This window comes from Xyrauchen texanus, chromosome 36, assembly GCF_025860055.1.
Source record: "Xyrauchen texanus isolate HMW12.3.18 chromosome 36, RBS_HiC_50CHRs, whole genome shotgun sequence".
Lineage (NCBI taxonomy): Eukaryota > Metazoa > Chordata > Actinopteri > Cypriniformes > Catostomidae > Xyrauchen > Xyrauchen texanus.
In genome coordinates, this window is record NC_068311.1 from 32457469 (window position 1) to 32476357 (window position 18889).

Sequence of the window (18889 nt, forward strand, 5' to 3'; positions counted from 1 at the left end):
ATTCATCTTTATTGATTTTATTCAATTAAACATGTTTGCTTATAGTGCCTAATTTTCTATATATTCTTCAAATCAGTCTAATTAATTCAGTCAAGACTTACTGGTGCGGGAGAAAACAATCTGATGAATTTATTTCTGCTGCAGATGTGCATGTTTAGTGATGAGATTCCACATGCAACTCACAGTCATTTATTTAAGCACACAAATCATTTTTAATATCGACATTTTATGTTACACCCAAGGGCGTAGATTTGGCTTGAACATTGGTGCAGCGTGAAGCATTTCCATATTTCCATGGGGGGGTACTTGCTTCCCCCTGGAATCAATGCCCCTGGCACCTTTACTCCCCTACACTATCTTGGGTTCGCATCACAAATTTAATTTGACACGGTTATCAAGATGTGCTGTGGCTGTGATCGTCATCTCCAGTCGCTGGCTCACACAGACACACGGTCTACAAAAACATCAATACTCCCTGTATAATCAACACTCTGTAGGGTACGATCAGAACAAGCTGTGAAGGTCATGAAAACACTGCAGCTGTAACATGAAGACAAGAAAGAGGCCAAACGCACAACTGCCTTTAACACAACCACCAATTCACTGTTAGTCCTCTTTCTTGGAAATGGAAAAATGAAAGCCAGTGGGCCTGTAACCAGTGGCCGAGGACGATGAATCGAGTTTTTAAATTATCGCCATCTGCCCATAAAGTTTGCTTTTTGAGAAGAATCGCCTGTTTGCATGTGAAGGAGCCATCTGAGACATGTAAACGACCAATCACAGTTTGTTATGTGTCATCATGTTACTACAATAATACACCGGTGTACAACAACATCTCACTTAAACTGTCCTGCGTTAACCTTGTTTCTAGTTTCAGTTGAGTTTTTATTTTAGTTTTAGTATTCTGGTGTCATTTAAATATGTCTAACATCATTACATTTCTCAAGGCAGTCTTATTTTTCTTCTGTCATGAAGCATTTTCATGTTTAATTAAGGTGGATTGTACTAAAGCAATAAGCCAAGAAAGGCCGTGCCTTATAGTGATTTTACCACGGGTTAGGGGTGTTAGACGCGACGTGGAGTGCATAGGGGGTTCCCTTACCCGTTGTAATATCACTGCAAGGCACGTCCTAGAGTGTCTTATTGCTTTCATAAAACGGATTTCACATCAATCAAATACACCATTGTTCATGAAATAATTCAATTTATTCATAACAAACATAATCAGCACAATAAACAATTCAATTCAACAATTCAAAGGTAACATTGGGCCAAAGAAGTTTACCCCCACTGGATCTTTGGTATACCTTTAGAAAAAATACATGTGAATTTGGTTTCATTTAAGGGCCAGATTTGTATCATTCTTCTTTTACTGTTTTATAAAATGACTTGCCACACATGGTTGCTGTAACTGCTCGTCTTTGGGTGCAGATAAAAAGCCGCTGGATTCGGTGGGAGCAAGGACAGGTATTTCTCCAACGAGGCGACATGACAGTGCATCTCACGCGTGCTCGTACACTAATCCTCTTTGGCTCTCTCTTTGGGATCTTGATGGTTTTTGTGGCTTCATTGAAGGTTGTTTACTTGATGCCATTCTCATCCTTGCAAACAACAAACGATTCAGTACACAGTTGGCGATATCCCTTTTTTGCCCGCCGTCCAAGATGCAGTTGCACATCAAACCAAACTTTATTGACAAGCCCTTGCTGTGTGCATGGATTCATTGCGTCGGAGTGTTTGATCTTGGTAAAACGTTTGTTTATTCAAGCCTGGTGGTGTTTTGACTTGTCTTGTCCCTCTCTGCCAACGTTTTTCACCTCTCCAAGGAAAACATTGTAGTAACGCTGAAATTACTGTAGCATAAAACTGCCTCAGACTTTGGTCGATTTATTTTTATATTTTTCTCAGTACACCAGGTTTGAAAGCAGCAAACCCACATATTCTGCTTAACGGTTCTGTGTCGTTTCTCCAATTCCTCTATTTCCCTCTCGTTCATTTCAGGATGTCTTGCCATTTTTTCATTTTCCTTGTGTGAATCAATCTCCTCCCACCTTCATTAACAGTTAATCCATTAACATCAAAAGCCATAATCCTTCAATTTGGTGCATTGATATGAAGTTTAAATGTTGTGCATTTATAGTCATTTTACAACGGCTTGGAAGGCGGCTCATCCAATCAGAATTCCTGGTCAGAATTCTATAATGCACTGTCAAATTAATTTGAGTTCATTTTTAGTTTAGTTTAGTTAGTTTTGAAGTTATGAAAAAGTATTTTAGTTTCAGTTTTTCCATATCAAATTTTTTCATTTAGTCTTTGTCTTAGGTTTCATTAATGATAATGACACCGCCTGTGTATCAGACAGACGTGTAGGAGCTTATGATGTTTAAAGTGCTTGTGTGTCTTATTCTCTCTGTCATTAACAGTTACTTTATCTTTTAGCTGTCTTGTCTAATGATAAAAAGGCAAATATCGATAATACTTCCATCATATACATCTACAAATTGTTAATATATCTTGTTTACACAGATTTAATTCACAAACCTCACAAAACTTGTGCAAATTCAGCATGTTCTTCCAGTGGAGCGCTCATTCTATCAGCCTGGATCAAAGCTTTATGACTGAAAAACAATAAATATATCTGAATGAAGCAACTTTGTCCTCTCATGAGATGTAATTAATGGCGATAAAAAAAGGTTTTATCGTTTGACAGCCCTAATATATATATATATATGAAAAATGAAGTGGCTGTTAAAAAACATCAGTGTGGCTGGTAAAATCGGGCAATCACCCGCCTCTGTGGCTGGTGGGAAACAAAGTTCTCATAACCTGGTTGCATCCTTTTGCTTTTAAATTGATGAAAATGACAGTTTTGCTTTAAATGCCCTGATTGTGTGACAAATGCTTTCATCTTTCCCTTGTTACTAAAGATTGAGCTTATTCAGTTTCTCACGTACATTACATCATGTTAACATGTTTCAACATTAAGGATCATGAAAAAGTCTCCCCTCTTTTCTTTAAAATCCCATACTACTGCGTTACAGATGTGACCGTTATGGGCGCTTCATATCAAATCATATAGATATCAATAGTAGAATCAAACATTCACCGCTGATGATTCTGATAGATCGATAATTATTCAAGCTTACTGCATCTGTAGCCAACATTTGGGAAGGTATCATTTGAGAAACTTTGTAATTTAAATTGTTATATGATAAACATCATCTAATATTGCTGCGCTGCTCATCGTGTTGTGGACACCCACTAGAGGGCGCCGCTTGCCCACGCATCACTGACTGAAGCGCTGAATGAAGACTTATTATAGAATGCAGCCTTTTACGGTTTTATAATCGTGCAAGCTCATATTGTGATTTCAGTCTTAATTCAATCAATCATACAGTATTAATGGATACCATACCGATGTCTCAGAGGTCAAAGTCTGCAGGTTTCAAAGTGTTTGAGAGGTTTTTCCTCTCATTATGTATGTGACACTTACTGTATGTAACAAGAGAGATGTCACGTCTGTATTGCTGGTTTTTCCTCATTAATTTGAAAATGACAAAGAACAGAAATGAAATTTTACTTAGGATTGCCAACCCTTTTACATTATGTGGCTAGTATTTTCTGGATTTCAGGAGTTGTTACAGTGTGTTTGGAGTTTTTGTTGGATGGTTATTTCCTTTAAAAGTTAAACTCTTGTTTTAGCACAGTGTTTAATTGACAGGTGAGGAATGGTTTCAGGATGGATAGCATTTACACCTCAAATGTGATGTGGTCACATGTGTTTTTTGACCATATTAATGTGTATCATAAAACATTTTAGACCATATTTAGACCTGTATGTAGTGCTGATCACATGTGATTGGATCACCTGAAACACATCTTAATACCAGGTGGAAAACAAGGAAGATGTAGAATAATCCTTTTCTTATCAGTCATTTATTTCAAACATCAAAAGTGACCAGTAATAAACAGAAATGAACCGCAATGGACTGTGAAAATGCAATGAGTGTATGAAACAGAAGACTCAGACTTTGTCTTGTGCGTGCGTGCGTGCGTGCGTGTGTGTGTGTGTGTCATCAAGTCTTGCAGCGCTCAGATAAAGGAAGCCATCTTTATTTCTATTGTAAAAGTGATTTCAGACTTTGGCCGAATGACTGAACAGTATGGGAATGTTAAGTGTGTAGCACAAGCAAAGTAATAAAAGTAAAACATCTCATTGAAAGTCAGTAACTGTAATATGTGTACAAGAATTTGAATTGAGATGTGTGACACTATTTATCATTTTCTTAACTAAAAAAGTAGTTTGATTAGTTAAACCAAATACAAAGTAAAAATGAGTTTTCAAGTAAAAGAGACTCAACACTGGTGACTTCAAATAATCGTTATGTCACTGACGGGCCGACTCGTACGGTTTCCATCATGCTCTATTTTAATCCCTCAGTAAAATATGCTAACTGGATATTTTTAAACTCACATTGATGTCACACAAACGTCTTGTGGGTTCTTGGCTCCTTCTATTGTTCTGCTTTTGCAATGTGAAGAAGACAAAACACAGTCTTGTGATCTACTCACCCGGGTTACTCCACTATACAACAGCTAAATCTGACCAAACCTCACTTTAGTGACGTCCTCAAAGATAACAATGACTCTGCGGTACAGTAACAAATGTTTTTCACCTTCAGTGGCTTTAAAAACATCCTCACACAGTTCAGGCGTTCAGCAGCGTTTGACATCATGATGAATCACCGGTGCTGGTAAAACACCCCTCAGTCCCTGTACATCTGTATTGTGTGAGAGCACTGAGTTACTCGTGAAAGTCACTGGTGCTCACAGACATGAAATCACTCATCTGTGGATCCTCTTCCACAGCTCACTGAAGTGTGCACTACTGAGGGAGGATCCGATATCAGGACTACAATGCTTCACTACAAACTCAAAAGTCATTTGATATTCAAATACAATAAACGTGTGAATTTATGAGTGAAGGAGAAAACAATGTCTTCCTACTGTTCATTTATTGAGTCTTGATAAGTTATGCAATGCTTGCCTTTATTGGTCATCATGATCCATGAAATGTGATGACAGTATGTGAGATCATGTGAATAGATCTGGAAGTATATGAATCACAGTTTCATGATATTTCGAACTATTTGAACAAACGATCTTCAACATTATATAATATATATCACAATCAGAATGAGCTTTATTGCCAAGTATAACACACACAAGGAATTTGACAGAAGCTTCCAGTGCAATCATGTATACATATATAGACATAAAAGACTTAAGATATACCAAATAGAAAAAGAGAAATATACAATAAAGCAATACAAATATACTGTATATAACATTATAAATGATATTTAAATGGTTAATCCACCAAGAAATGGCAATTCCGTCATCATTTATCATCCTCATGTCATTCCAAACCCACATGACATTCTTTCTGTAGTGGAACACAAATAGGAACGTTAGGCAGAATGTTCATGCTGTTCTTTTACAGACAATGTAAGGCCATAGTGAGCAGGAGCTGTCAAACTCCAAAAACCACAAGCGATACCATAATAAATTCATAAATGTAGTTCATATGATAACTTTGTGTGAGAAACAGACCCAAAACTGATCTGAATCTGTTCAGCATCACTGACGTCAAACCTTCACACATCATATATGAATGTACATGAGATTATGATGGGAAGATGATCCGTGACTGACACAAACATGATATGGTTCTCGGTATTGAACACTAATGCACTACTTCTGTCTCTGCAGTCGGCATCAGAGTATGTGAAGTCTCGTCTTCCGCTCATGTTGCGGCAGCAGCTGCAGAAAGAGAGCAGCGTTCAGTCGCATCAGTCCATCCTCACTCAACAGATCTTCAACATGGACAGAGAGATGCTGGACAAGCTGTCCGCCTCATATGACGAGGCAGGTGAGAGTTCACGCTGGGGTCAAAGGTCATCAAAGCCTCACAGATTTTAGGCTATAATCAGGTTAGATGTTTGTTAGTTGGTTACTCTACGACTACTCTGTCTTTGACCTTTAAAGGAGTCATGTCACTTCTGCCATAACTTTATTATTTTCCTTGAGGTTCACTTGTAATGTTATTAAAGGTTTTTACACAAAACACAGTCATAATGTAGTGCTAAATGACCTTTTCACCTTTGTCTGAAACACTCAAGTGTGTCCCCTTTAAGACTTCACTATACACTCCCACTGTGTTATGATTGGCTAACAGCTTTGAAGAGCAAACATTCCCAGCCAATGCTCATGGAACTGTTTTTATTCCAAGAATAAAACAATGAAAACGGGCAAGCAATTTACAAAATCCCCTGAAAGCAATCAATAATAGCGATTGTCCCAATTTACTACAGTTGTTCCGGATAACAGTCTCAAAGACACACACGGTTGCTCCCAAATTGTCTTCAAATCATTTCATCTCAAATAAATATTCTGATCTGCTGCACGTTGGAGTCCTGATCATGCTTTGTTTTGAGATAAAAATGTCCGACTGTACAATTCCATACATATCAAACAAAAACAGACCATCAGTCGGATTGTATTATGCTCCATCTTTCAATGTAAGTTTCTTAGTAAAGTCTGAATCTTCAAAAGAATCCTTACAGAAATGTGCCAAACAATTCAGGAACTTTCAGCCACTGATTCCTAATGTTGGGATCCTTCAGAGGTTTCTCCATAACCACGTCTGAGGACTTTACTCCACGTCTTAATCTTTCATCGGTTGAAACTAACTACTGGAACAAGAGTACCACGTTCACTATCGGAGTACCTCAGACGCAATGATTACATATGTTGTGGAGGCGGGGCTATTCAAATGAACACCCCATGCTGACATCACGATGTGGTCGAATTGAAAGTGAGATGTTTTTGCAGAGTAGGAACAATGAATGCTCTTTAGGGAACGGAGAGGAAGTTTTGAGCTCATGTTGTTATAGTACAATGACCTCCTATAGTATGTTAAATTATGAAGGAATATGTGATTCCTCATCACATGACCCCTGAACTCCAGTCTGCTAAATAAAGTCAGTTTTTCATAACAATTATCATTAATCTTGTGAGTTTAATGGTTTAAAGCAGACAGGCAGATTCATGACATGAATGTTGTGTGTTTATATCTGCTTCAAGAGACTCTGTCTCTCTCTCACTGTCTCTGTATGTCTCTCGCCCTCTCTCTCTCTCTTGGTGTGTGTGTGTGTGTCAGGTACGACGTGTCTGGTGGCTCTGCTGTCTGATAAACAGTTGACTGTAGCTAATGTTGGCGACTCGCGGGCTGTACTCTGTGATAAAGACGGGAACGCTGTACAGCTGTCACATGACCACAAACCGTACCAGCTCAAAGAGAGGAAGAGGATCAAGAAAGCAGGTGAGCAGCGGGATTATGAGTGTGTGTGGATAAACATCTGTGGAGCTCAGATTGTCATTGACAGATGACCTTCACGTGCTGAAAACTTGTTTTATTAAGGCTTGATTGCACTACACAACGTTTACACTGATTTTAGCCTCCATTTTCTAGTCGGGCCAGTCAGTGTTGAGAGATTTCACATAAATCATGCAATGTATGATGGGTAATGACTCTGATCTAGGTGAAGGTTATCAGACCTGAATGTAGAGTACAAGCACTCAAGCGGAGTTTTTAATGCCCTCACTAGAGTCGAGTATTTGGTGACTCAACACAGCTCCCGTATCCACGTTTGATTACATCTTTTATGCACATCCTTAAATGAAGTTTGTGATCGGATCAAATAGAATTGACAATTCGTATTTTCAAACCTGTCGTGTAGTTTGATCCAGCCTTTATTTGCAATCCTGCGATCACATGTCTGTAAAGTACACCTGTACAAGACCCACCAACAGTTGCACTTATGTTTCTGCTCATAACCTTTGACCTGAAAGTAATTCCTGTGATTGGAATGGCATCTGTGACATCACTGAACTACACCACCTCCATAAACAAACCCGATGCTGGATTGTTGTGTTCTTCAAAGAGCATCTCGGAGTTGCTGTCATGGCAACATGTCTGTAAGCTGAAAGGTTCTCGTGAGCGGTCTTATGTAACGGGATGAGATCGCAGCAGTCACGGCATTATTCATAGGAGAGTGCCCTTCTGAAGCAGAGACGACAATAATGTAGTATAAATATAATTGTATTAATCGTTTAAAATACAATACTAATATTGTAGATAATAATAGTTCGAGCTCATTTAGAGTTACCACTTTATTTGTGAGTGACAAATCTATTGTCAGATTTGTTTCTTTACAGACATTTTATGAAATGAAAGACAGTAAAACATCAGAACCTGGCATCTTCACAATCTACTAGATGCCAAGAACGAAACAGCGACGTCTGCATTTGATAATGTTTTCTTGTAAGAACGCTTTTATGCCCTCACACATTAGTGCAGTTTGTGTAGGTACAGTAAGTACATTGAAATAATGTGTATGTAAGTCAGGACATAATCCAATTCAAAATAATGCAACATTTGTGACATTATAATAAAATACTGTTGCAAATCAAAATGAAGTGCAGTTGAAAATAATGTTACAGTTACACGTCTAATTTATTCACAACTCTTCAGTCTTTTCTCTTTATTTTATTCTCTTTATCTCTTTGGCAGTGTTTCCTTTTTAAGATTACTCTCTGTTTGGCCGGGGTTAACATGAATGTTGACGGCCGTCTATACATTAATGAATACAGTATATTTATATGCCAAGGGCAGGTGGAGTCTATATTCAACCATTGTTTATATATGTTATTGTTTAGTTATTAGTAATTCAACAGAGTGTGATATACAATAGTTCACCATGGTCAACATCCATACTGTCCCCCTTTTTTAAATTATAGATAAGTAACATGAAGTGTCAATGACACGTTTACCACTGAACTAGAAATGTTCCTGTTTTTCATTTCTGAACTCTGTTCATCTTACAATAATGCAGCACTTTCACATCCTGTATAAAGTAGCTCATGCTGGGAATGTAGATGTTGTTATAACCGCTGCTTGGATGAGTACTCGGGATGATCAAGCATGTTAAAGGTGCATCAGTCCGTTCTTGAAGTATGTGGAAGGGCTTATACTGACACCTAGTGTCCTGGTTGCTGCATGATTCAAACACAATACTTTCAGCTTCAGATGTCATTGTAAAATTGAGGCCTGAATAAATTGAATCCATGAGTGAAAGTGTTCAATAACAGGACGGTTACTGAGATTAAGTGAGTAGTGTTCACTGGTCATGTGATCTAACATGTGTGGACCCTCTCCATGTAGAGTATAACAGCTTTTATAAGGTTACTGATATGACTCCAGTCTTCATTTTAATGTGAGTGCTCATGAATGAATTCTTGTGTTTAAAAATGGTTAATTATTTCTTTATTAGTAAAACTTTTTAAATAGGAATTACTGAGTGCACCTTTAATAAAAAGTACAGCTAATATGAAACAGTGGCCTGTTAGATTGCCAGACCATAGATAACAGAATGGATCTTATTTTCTCTGGAAACACTACACTGCAACAGCACTCGTGTTAGGATGCCCTCGAGGGAGGTCCAACTGGGAAGCGACTCAGAACACGCTGGACACATTATATCCCTCGGCCGGCCTGGAGGATGTGGCCGGGGAAAAGGACGTATGGGCTGTACTGCTGAATCTGCTGCCACCAGGACCTGGACCCAGAGGAGAAGGATGGATGGACAAAGTCTGCCCCTTTATCTACTCGATATCACTTTAACCCCTTAGGGGCCTTTTACCCCAAGTGCGTGGGCCTTAAAACTGTATTGGAATCAAAACAACCTTCTGTTGTTATTTATTTTCATGTTGGTCCAGCCACATTCAATACAAATAAATCAATGATTGAAATCTTGAGGTGTGCCTTTATCCTCGTTGTACCCTAATAATCATACTCCCGGCACACCCACTGTCTCTGATCCGTAATCTAAGATTTATCTTCATTCTGATTGGTGCAATCCACCCTTAAAAGTTATTCTGCTGTTCTGTGTGCTCATCAGGTGGCTTCATCAGTTTCAACGGCTCGTGGCGTGTACAGGGCGTTCTCGCCATGTCACGTTCTCTTGGTGACTATCTGCTCAAGAAGCACAATGTGCTGATCTCGGACCCTGACGTCACGACCTTTGACCTGGACAAACTGCGGCCGCAGTTCATGATTCTGGCATCCGATGGGCTGTGGGACGCGTTTAGCAACGAGGAGGCCGTGCATTTCATCAAACAGCGACTCAACGAACCGCACTTCGGCGCGAAGAGCATCGTCCTGCAATCTTTTAACCGCGGCTGCCCAGACAACATCACGGTGATGGTGGTGAAGTTCAAGAAAAGAGCCGTGAAAGCTGCTGGACAGTGAAAATGCTCATGTGTCATAACACCACACAAACAGATATTATTACACTGAGAGAATGACTGAACGAATAACTTACATTAGAATCAGGACAATTCTGTTATCACTTTTCACCCTCATTTCAAACCTTTATGACTTTCTTTCCTCTGTGGAACACAAAAGGTGCATTTTTGAAGAATCTTCAAGCAGCTCTTTTCTACACAACACTTCATAGTGAGCGTGACTGTCATGCCTCACAAAGGACAAAAACACCATAACAGTGCCAGAAAACACAGTGAATGTAATGTGCCATTCCACACTAATTCCAAAAGAGTATCAGTGAAAAGTCACCTGATTTACAGTCTGTTCTTCAAATAAAAGTGTCGCATTTCTGCAGAACAATCGGAAGTGTATGAAATACTTTTATGGTGCTTACTAGAGCTTCCTTTTGTAATCCACTGAACAGCATATGGGTTTGTAATGACATGAAGGTGAGTAAATAATGACAGAATTGTGCTTTTTTTGTATTATTCGTTTGAAAAAAAGAAACTGCAACTATTTGTTATGACTATCATTTAATACTTTATCATTGAGATTACATGCGGATTATATACACGACTGTGGAGCGGCCGTCTGAGATCAGCAATACATACAATTATTCATTAAAAACTCATTCTCCAAGTTGTATGATTGATATGTACACATGTAGAAAACAATCAAAGTCATTTCATTGAATGTTATCATTGCTATCCAATCAAAAACATCTGGAATGAAACCTTTTATATCATCTTTGAACAAATCATGAGGACACTTGAATGGACGTTTGTTGCCTTATTTGACGTGTCTTATCGTGAGTTCATGATTTGTGTTTACAGGAAGTGTCATATACACGTTCGGAGACAAAAGAAGAACAGTGTGAATGTTTCTATTAAATATCAACAGCAGACAAACCATCGTGCATCTAACTACACAGGAAAAAAAAGACTTCTTTAGTCCTCCACACAATGACTGTATGTGTTGAAGGATGTTTATGTACAGACATTTGTGTCATTAATGAAACTCAAATCAAAAGTGCAACAATAAAAGCATCAGAAACGGTCTTACTCTGCTTTCTTTAATGAACATGAATAAAATGGCTTTATATAAAGTGTGTGTTTGACTGCTTGTATTATTGGATGTTATAAATGTTTTGATTGGAGATGGTGAATGAATGCATTAGTCAGAAGTGTGATGTTAGAGCAGAATATCAGTGTGTATAATATGGACATATAGGATGCAGCAGATGTAAAGCACACTGCACACTGCACACTGCACACTCACTTTTTACAGAACACTAAAATCTCTCCAGTGAAATTATCATTAAAAGTGATATCAGTATATTTGAACATTTTCTCTATTTTTTCCTCTATAGGACGTTTGTGGAAATGTAATAGTGGATTTTGTCTAATTTCAATGCAAATAATAATACTTGGTGTGGTCTTGAGCTAGTGGTCATTCAGCTTCCTGAAGTCCATCTGGATTACAGACAATGGCCCCTGGTATTACGATGTGTTTTGGACGATCCGGTTATAACAGCATAATGCTTACGACAGGTGTACATGAGGTCCAAGACGTTTTTGAGATTTGTCTCCTAGTGGCCAAAAATGCATGTGAGCATACTGGGCTCGTAGTGTAAACATCCGTTCCAATGCAGCAGCAACGCTCCGCCCACTCAGCTGTCAATCAACTGCTGCACTGACACACATGACAAGCACATGATGATGCTTTAATGTTGCAAATAAAATGATTGCGATTTACTGCTCTGACAAATGAAATCACCAGTTCCCATTCAAACCAGTGTCTCTGTGAAACTATTCAAATCACTCTTCTGTGTGTGCGTATAGAACCGTGCAGACACTGATCAGTGGTTCACATTTTTTGGACCAATTCACTGTTGTAATATATATTTTAATAGTATTTTATTACTAGTCATTAAAGCATGTAACATTTTCTGAATTTAATCAAGCAAGTCCCAAGCCCTGAAATTTGTGTCTCGAATAATGTAACTTGAGTCCCCCACCTCTGTGAATTTATGTACACAAATGACAGCTAATACTTTTGGAGGTAACATATTAACACAAGTTGATGCATCCTCCAAAATATGTTGCATGAAGAGTGTGAAACGAGGCTGCCTTCCAAGTGTCCTCACCATTGAGACGGCCTTCGACGGTGCTCGATGACGTGGCAGCTGAGATATTAAGCCCAACTAGACTGCAGCCTTCCAAGTGAGACATTCAGAAACATACCTGAACTTAAAGCAGATATAGAATCAGATCAAATCCACTAAAAGTACTTAAATCAAAGTGCATGAATACTGAATCTTGATTGCCCTGTACAGGATATACTTAATATATGTATAGAAACACATTAACCATGTAAACCTGAAACTGGCTCACTCACGTGGATCTTTCCCCACACCGAATCTCCACTTTCACTTTCACATTCTTCTTTTTGTGTGTTTGCGATTTCAATTCTTTGTACATATCCCCACCTACTGGGCAGGGAGGAAAATGTCTACAAAAAAAAGGACTTAAATATTACTTGTATGATGCATTTATGTGCTTTATTGAGCTTCAAAGTTTACTTGCATTGTATGGAGCTACAGATCTGAGATATTCTTCTAAAAATCTTTATTTGTGTTCTGTAGTAGAAAGAAAGACACAAACATCTGGGGTGGCATGAGGGCGAGTAAATGAGGAGAGAATTTTTATATTTGGGTGAACTATTCCTTCCTTTTAATATTTGAAAATCTTTTGGTCATGTGGTGTAATAACATGTTAGTTGCTATGTTGATGTTTTGTGACAAAAAACAACATAAAACAGAGAGAAGCACTTTACATAGAAAAAAAAGTGTTATTTGATCACATAAATATCAGATATTTTTATGAAAAGGCACATTTTGTTCATGTTGTGTAACCATGAGATAACTAAATGATTTGACTCAAACATTTGTGATATGAAAATATGTTTGAATTATTATTTTTATATATTTCTAAGTTGTTAATACTCTCATGAAGTGTATGTGGAAGTGAAGCATTTTAATACCTTTTACATGATGGTTACACCACTTGACATTATTTATAGTCATTAAATCGTTTTTTGTAGCAAATATAATACACATTTTGAAACAATGTTGAAATCAATGTGGACACAAAGATAACAAGTCTACAAGCATGACACATATTAAACTAGATTTCTAATTTTTATTAAAAGATGATATTTCCAGCAGTTATTGTAAATAACTATATAAAAAATACTAATTTGACTTCAAATAAAACAATGAATGAAATATTATGTGTGATGTGCTCTGTGAAGATACTGACAGTATCAGTACATTTCAGAAGTATCTACAGTATAAACTGTGTTCTGTTGATTCTAGTTGTGTTTAGTGTTATCAGTGAATGTGTTTATTAAAGACTCGTAAAGTATCTGTCATGTATTCCTGTTTTTGTGCTTTTTTGTTGAAATTCTTGTTTAGTTCCCACTTTCCTGTTTCTTGTTTGTTTTGTAGTCCTTTTGTAGTTTAATTTCATGATTGATGCTCCCAGATTGTTTCCCCAGGTGTTCCATGGTTAACCTTTTGTATTTAAACCCTTGTTTCCCCTGGTTAGTTTGTCAGTCTTTGCATGTATTGTTTATGCTCTGTGCTTGGTTCCCTGTGTTTTTCTTTTCTTTTTATTCTGAGTTAGTTTGTTTATTTTCATGTAAATAAAGCTGCATTTAGATCCTCCTTCCTCGTCTGCCTCATCACAGAAAGACTGACCCCCGAAATGGATCTAGCAGCGATCTTCATCCGGTTGAGCCGAGCGAAACTCCCTATTATTGAATACTCTCGTCTATTCAGCACCATTGCCAGATGCACAGGATTTGCTGATGCCCACTTGAAGTCCTTGTACCAGATCGGCCTCCTTGCTCATGAGTGGAAGGAGTCTTCCGCGGCTCCGCCTTACACGGCTCCACCCCCAGAGCCCTCCACAGCTCCACCTTACAAGGCTCCACCCCCCCAGAGCCTTCAACATGTCCGCCCCAGAGTCTTCCATGGCTCCACTCGCTCCCCCAGAGATTATTCCTACCGTGGCTCTGCCCGTTCCCCCAGAGACTGTTCCACCAGGGCTCCGTCCGCTCCACCAGAGACTGTTCCTCCCGTGGGTCCGCCTGCTCCCCCAATGACAGTTCCTCCCGTGGCTCCGCCCACTCCCCCAGAGATAGTGCCTCCTGTGGCTCCGCCCGCTCCCCCAGAAACAGTTCCTCCCACAGCTACGCCAGCTCCCCTAGAGACAGTTCCTCCTGCGGCTCCGCTAGCTCCCCTAGAGACAGTTCCTCCTGCGGATACGCCCGCTCCCCAAGAGACAATTCCTCCAGCGGCTCCACCCGCTCCCCCAGAGACAGTTCCTTCCGCGGCTCCACCCGCTCCCCCTGAGACAATTTCCCCGGCCATTTCAGCGGGTAGTCCAGCATTGTGGCAGGAGGGACATCTCCATCAGGGAAGTAACCACGACGTTCCCTATCTGTCACTCACTCAACGTTGTGTCAATGAAGTGACACTAGGTGTCACCTACAAAAATGGCACAACTAGCTGGACTGTGTTACATGAACTGGCAGAATGGGCAGAATACTGTGTGCCTCGTAGCAAGTGCAACAAGCCGACACGTAACCTCCCCTGACGCTGTTTATGAGTGTTGAACGGCCCTTCAGGGACAAGTCGACTGCCCAAAGAAAGATTAGGGGAAGGCTGTGCCTTTTCCCTCTTTTTTTTTTTTCTCCCTGAGAGAGTGAACATTTTTCAATCGACTGGGACCACCAGGGTCGCGTAGCCTTGCGAGAGGAGGCACGTGCTGGGCATAGTATGCCATAGCTATGATGTCGATGTTCCAGTTGGCGATCCTCTGTTTGGAGACAGCGCTTCCTTTCCACTGTCCACTAAAGCAGACAAACAGCTTCTCAGAGACTCTAACGTTCTGCGTGCGATCCAAATCGATGCGTAAAGCGCGCACCGGACACAGCAACGTCAAGGCTGTGTCTGCCTCCTCCTGGGGCAGCGCTTGCAGGTTCACCACCTGATCCCTGAATGGGGTCGTGGGAACCTTGGGCAGATAGCCCAGTCCAGGCACGTTTCACTGACAGAGAATGCTTCCAGTTCACCTATCCTCTTGATGGAAGTGAGCGCAGTCAGGAGGGCAGTCTTTAAAGAGAGTGCCAAAGGACTACAGAGAGGTCCCATGAGGGAACGAGGTGCGGTCTCGAGGGATTCAACCTCCTGGCGCCTCTCAGGAACCTGGCGATCAGGTTGTGTTTCCCTAAGGACTTACCGTCCACTGTGTCGTGGTGTGCTGCTATAGCGCCTACATACACCTTCAAGGTGGAGGGGGACAGCCGTCCTTCCATCCTCTCCTGCAGGAAGGAAAGCACTGACCTGACTGCGCATCTCTGAGGGGTCTTCACGTTGGGAAGAACACCACTTAGCAAACAAACACCACTTCAAGGCATACAGGCGCCTCGGAGAGGGGGCCCAAGCCTGAGTGATTGTGTCTACCACGGCGGGTGGTAGGCCACCTAGGTCTTCTGCATTATGTCCAGTGGCCAGACAAGGAGATTCCAGAAGTCTGGTAACGGGTGCCAGATGGTGCCCCGTCCCTGAAGAAGGACCTTCCTCAGGGAATTTGCCAGGGTGGGCTAACGCGAGGAGCGTGAGGTACGAGAATCAAGTCTGGGTGGGCCAGTAGGGTGCTACAAGGACGGCCTTCTCCTCTTCCTACCTGACCTTGCTCAGTGTTTGTGTAAGTAGGCTCACTGGGGAAATGCATATTTACAGCGTGTCTATACTGAGGGGTGCCTCAGTCAGGGCATATAAAGCAGGCAGTGGGAGGATTCTGGGAAAGCGAACAGGTATACCTGCGCCTGCCTGAATCAACTCCAAATCAGCTGGAGTCTCCACTCTCCCCTGTGGGTAACCTATCATGGCAGCGTGTCCGCTGCAGTGTTGAGGTCACCCGGGATGTGAGTGGCTTGCAGCAAGTTGAGGTGCTGCTGACTCCAGAGGAGGAGACGGTGGGCGAGTTGTGACATACAAGCATAAGCCGTCTTGATGGTCGATATATGTCACCGTTGCCGTGTTGTCTGTCCGAACCAACACGTGCCCATCTTGGAGGCATTGGTTGTAACCACGACGCGCCTTGAGACCTGTTCTAGGGGAACACCTGCTCATAGAAAAGTGAGGTCAGTCCAAGGGCTGAAGATGCGGCGACAGCACGGCATGATAGCGACGTGATATGTCCCGCTGCGCCATGCCCATCTCGGGACTCAAGTCTGGAGCCAGTGCTGAAGCAGTCTCATATGCATCAACCCGAGTGGTGTCGCTATCCGCTGAGGATGCCATATGCCTCAGGAGCCTCTGAAACAGTTTCAGTGGAACCGCTGTCAAACAGGTCAGCACCGAATGGTCATTCGTGAGGTGCACCGTCATCGAGACTGAGTCCAACTCCATACCGAGAAAAGAGATGCTCTGAACCGGGAGGAGCTTGCTCTTTTCCCAGTTGACCCGAAGCCCTAGCCGGCTAAGGTGTGAGAGCACCAGGTCCCTGTGTGCACACAACTCATCCTGAGAGTAAGCTAGGATTAGCCAGTCATCGAGATAGTTGAGGATGTGAATGCCCACTTCCCTTAACAGGGTAAGAGCTGCCTCTGTGACGCAAGGGGACAGGGACAGGCCGAAAGGGAGGACCTTGTACTGGTATTCCCGACCTTCAAACGCAAACCTCAGGAAGGGTCTGTGCCAAGGTAGAATCGAGATGTGGAAGTACGCGTCCTTCAGTTCTATTGCCGTGAACCAATCTAGATGCCGGATGCTTGCTAGAATGTGTGAACGGGAGTCTGTGCAGAGACTAGTTCAGTACTAGGGGCTGTAAAACCCCTTCTTCATCTCGGCCAGAGGGACAGGCTCTATCACGTGTTTCTGTAGGAGGGTGGCGATTTCCACACGCAAGGCAGCGCCGTCCTCGCCCTTCACTGAAGTGAGGTGGATGCCGCTGAACCTAGGTGGGTGCCTGGCGAATTGAATCGCGTAGCCGAGTCGGACAGTCTGGGCCAGCCACTGCGACGGGTTGGAAAGCACAAGCCAAGCATCCAAGCTCCGGGTGAGGGGGACCAAGGGGACAATCTTGTCGGACGTGCCGGCGGGTGGGGCCTCACGGCGGGGCAGAGCCAGAGGCGCCACATTGACGGGGCTTGGGCCCTGTGGCCGTGCTGAGTCGAGGGACATTGAAGCACTTACCTGGTTCCTGGTACCCACTAGAGGACTGGTCGAGGAGGGGGGAGGAGGTACATCATCCCCACTGTCTGTCGAAACCGTCCGGGTGTGGGTGTGTTTGTGCCACAGCTGGGCGCGCAGGGGAGGGGCGTGGCTGTGAGCGGTTCCGCGAGCCAAGAAACCAATCTTTGAGCCACGAGGGTTCAGTGGAGAGCGGAGGGTTCCACTCTAGCCCGACGCTCATGGCTGCCCGGAAAGTATGTTGGTCATTTCCGCGTCAGCATGTTACTGGGTGACCTCACCTGAAGGGGGAAGCCCAGCCGAGGCTTTCGCGTCTGACTGGACGAGCTTGCTCTCCGATGCTGCGCTCGAGAGCTCATCACCTTCGCGGGCCCAGGACAACAGGTTGAACTCGCTCTGAGATGAGTGGGGGCACTCATCCGGAAGCCTGATCAGGGCAAACGAGCGTGTTGGGGAATGGGAGGTCCGTGGGGATTTACCTGGTGGAGGTGGTCACATTGAGGTGCCCAAATTGCCCCAGTGCTAGCTGCGCTGGCTGGTCGAGGAGGGGGGAGGAGGTACATCATCCTCACTGTCTGTCGAAACTGTCCGGGTGTGGGTGTGTTTGTGCCACAGCTGGGCATGCAGGGGAGGGGCGTGGCTGTGAGCGGTTCCGCGAGCCAAGAAACCAATCTTTGAGCCGCGAGGATTCAGTAGAGAGTGGAGGTTTCCACTCTAGCCCGATGCTCATGGCTGCCCGGAAAAGTATGTTGGTAATTTCCGCGTCAGCGTGTTACTGGGTGACCTCACCTGAAGGGGGAAGCCCATCCGAGGCTTTCGCGTCTGACTGGACGAGCTTGCTCTCCGATGCTGCGCTCGAGAGCTCATCACCTTCGCGGGCCCAGGACAACAGGTTGAACTCGCTCTGAGATGAGCCGGGGCACTCATCCGGAAGCCTGATCAGGGCAAACGAGCGTGTTGGGGAATGGGAGGTCCGTGGGGATTTACCTGGAGGAGGTGGTCACATTGAGGTGCCCAAATTGCCCCCAGTGCTAGCCGCGCTGGCCTCAAACCCATAGGTATAAGGAGCCGCTGGGGTGGCTTGCTTTCGTACGAAGACAAGCCACGACCGCAACGTTGCCATGGCCATGTTCTCGCAGAGAGAACATGACACATTCACGAATGATGTCTTCATGTGGGCAGCACCCAGGCACGAAAGACAGCGATCGTGGCTGTCAGAGGGCGAAAGATAATTTTAA

At 42.6% G+C, this 18889-nt stretch overlaps 1 protein-coding gene across 1 annotated transcript in view; it reads left to right on the top strand.

Annotated features, from left to right (window-relative positions):
• ppm1lb (protein phosphatase, Mg2+/Mn2+ dependent, 1Lb) overlaps positions 1–11488 on the top strand; it is a 39140-nt gene extending 27652 nt beyond the window's left edge. The window contains exons 2-4 of the mRNA XM_052107525.1: positions 5773–5932; positions 7223–7384; positions 10023–11488. Coding sequence (XP_051963485.1) covers positions 5773–5932; positions 7223–7384; positions 10023–10372 — 672 coding nt within the window. The 3' untranslated portion in view covers positions 10373–11488. The remainder of the gene's footprint in view (positions 1–5772; positions 5933–7222; positions 7385–10022) is intronic.
• Positions 11489–18889: the final 7401 nt, after the last annotated feature.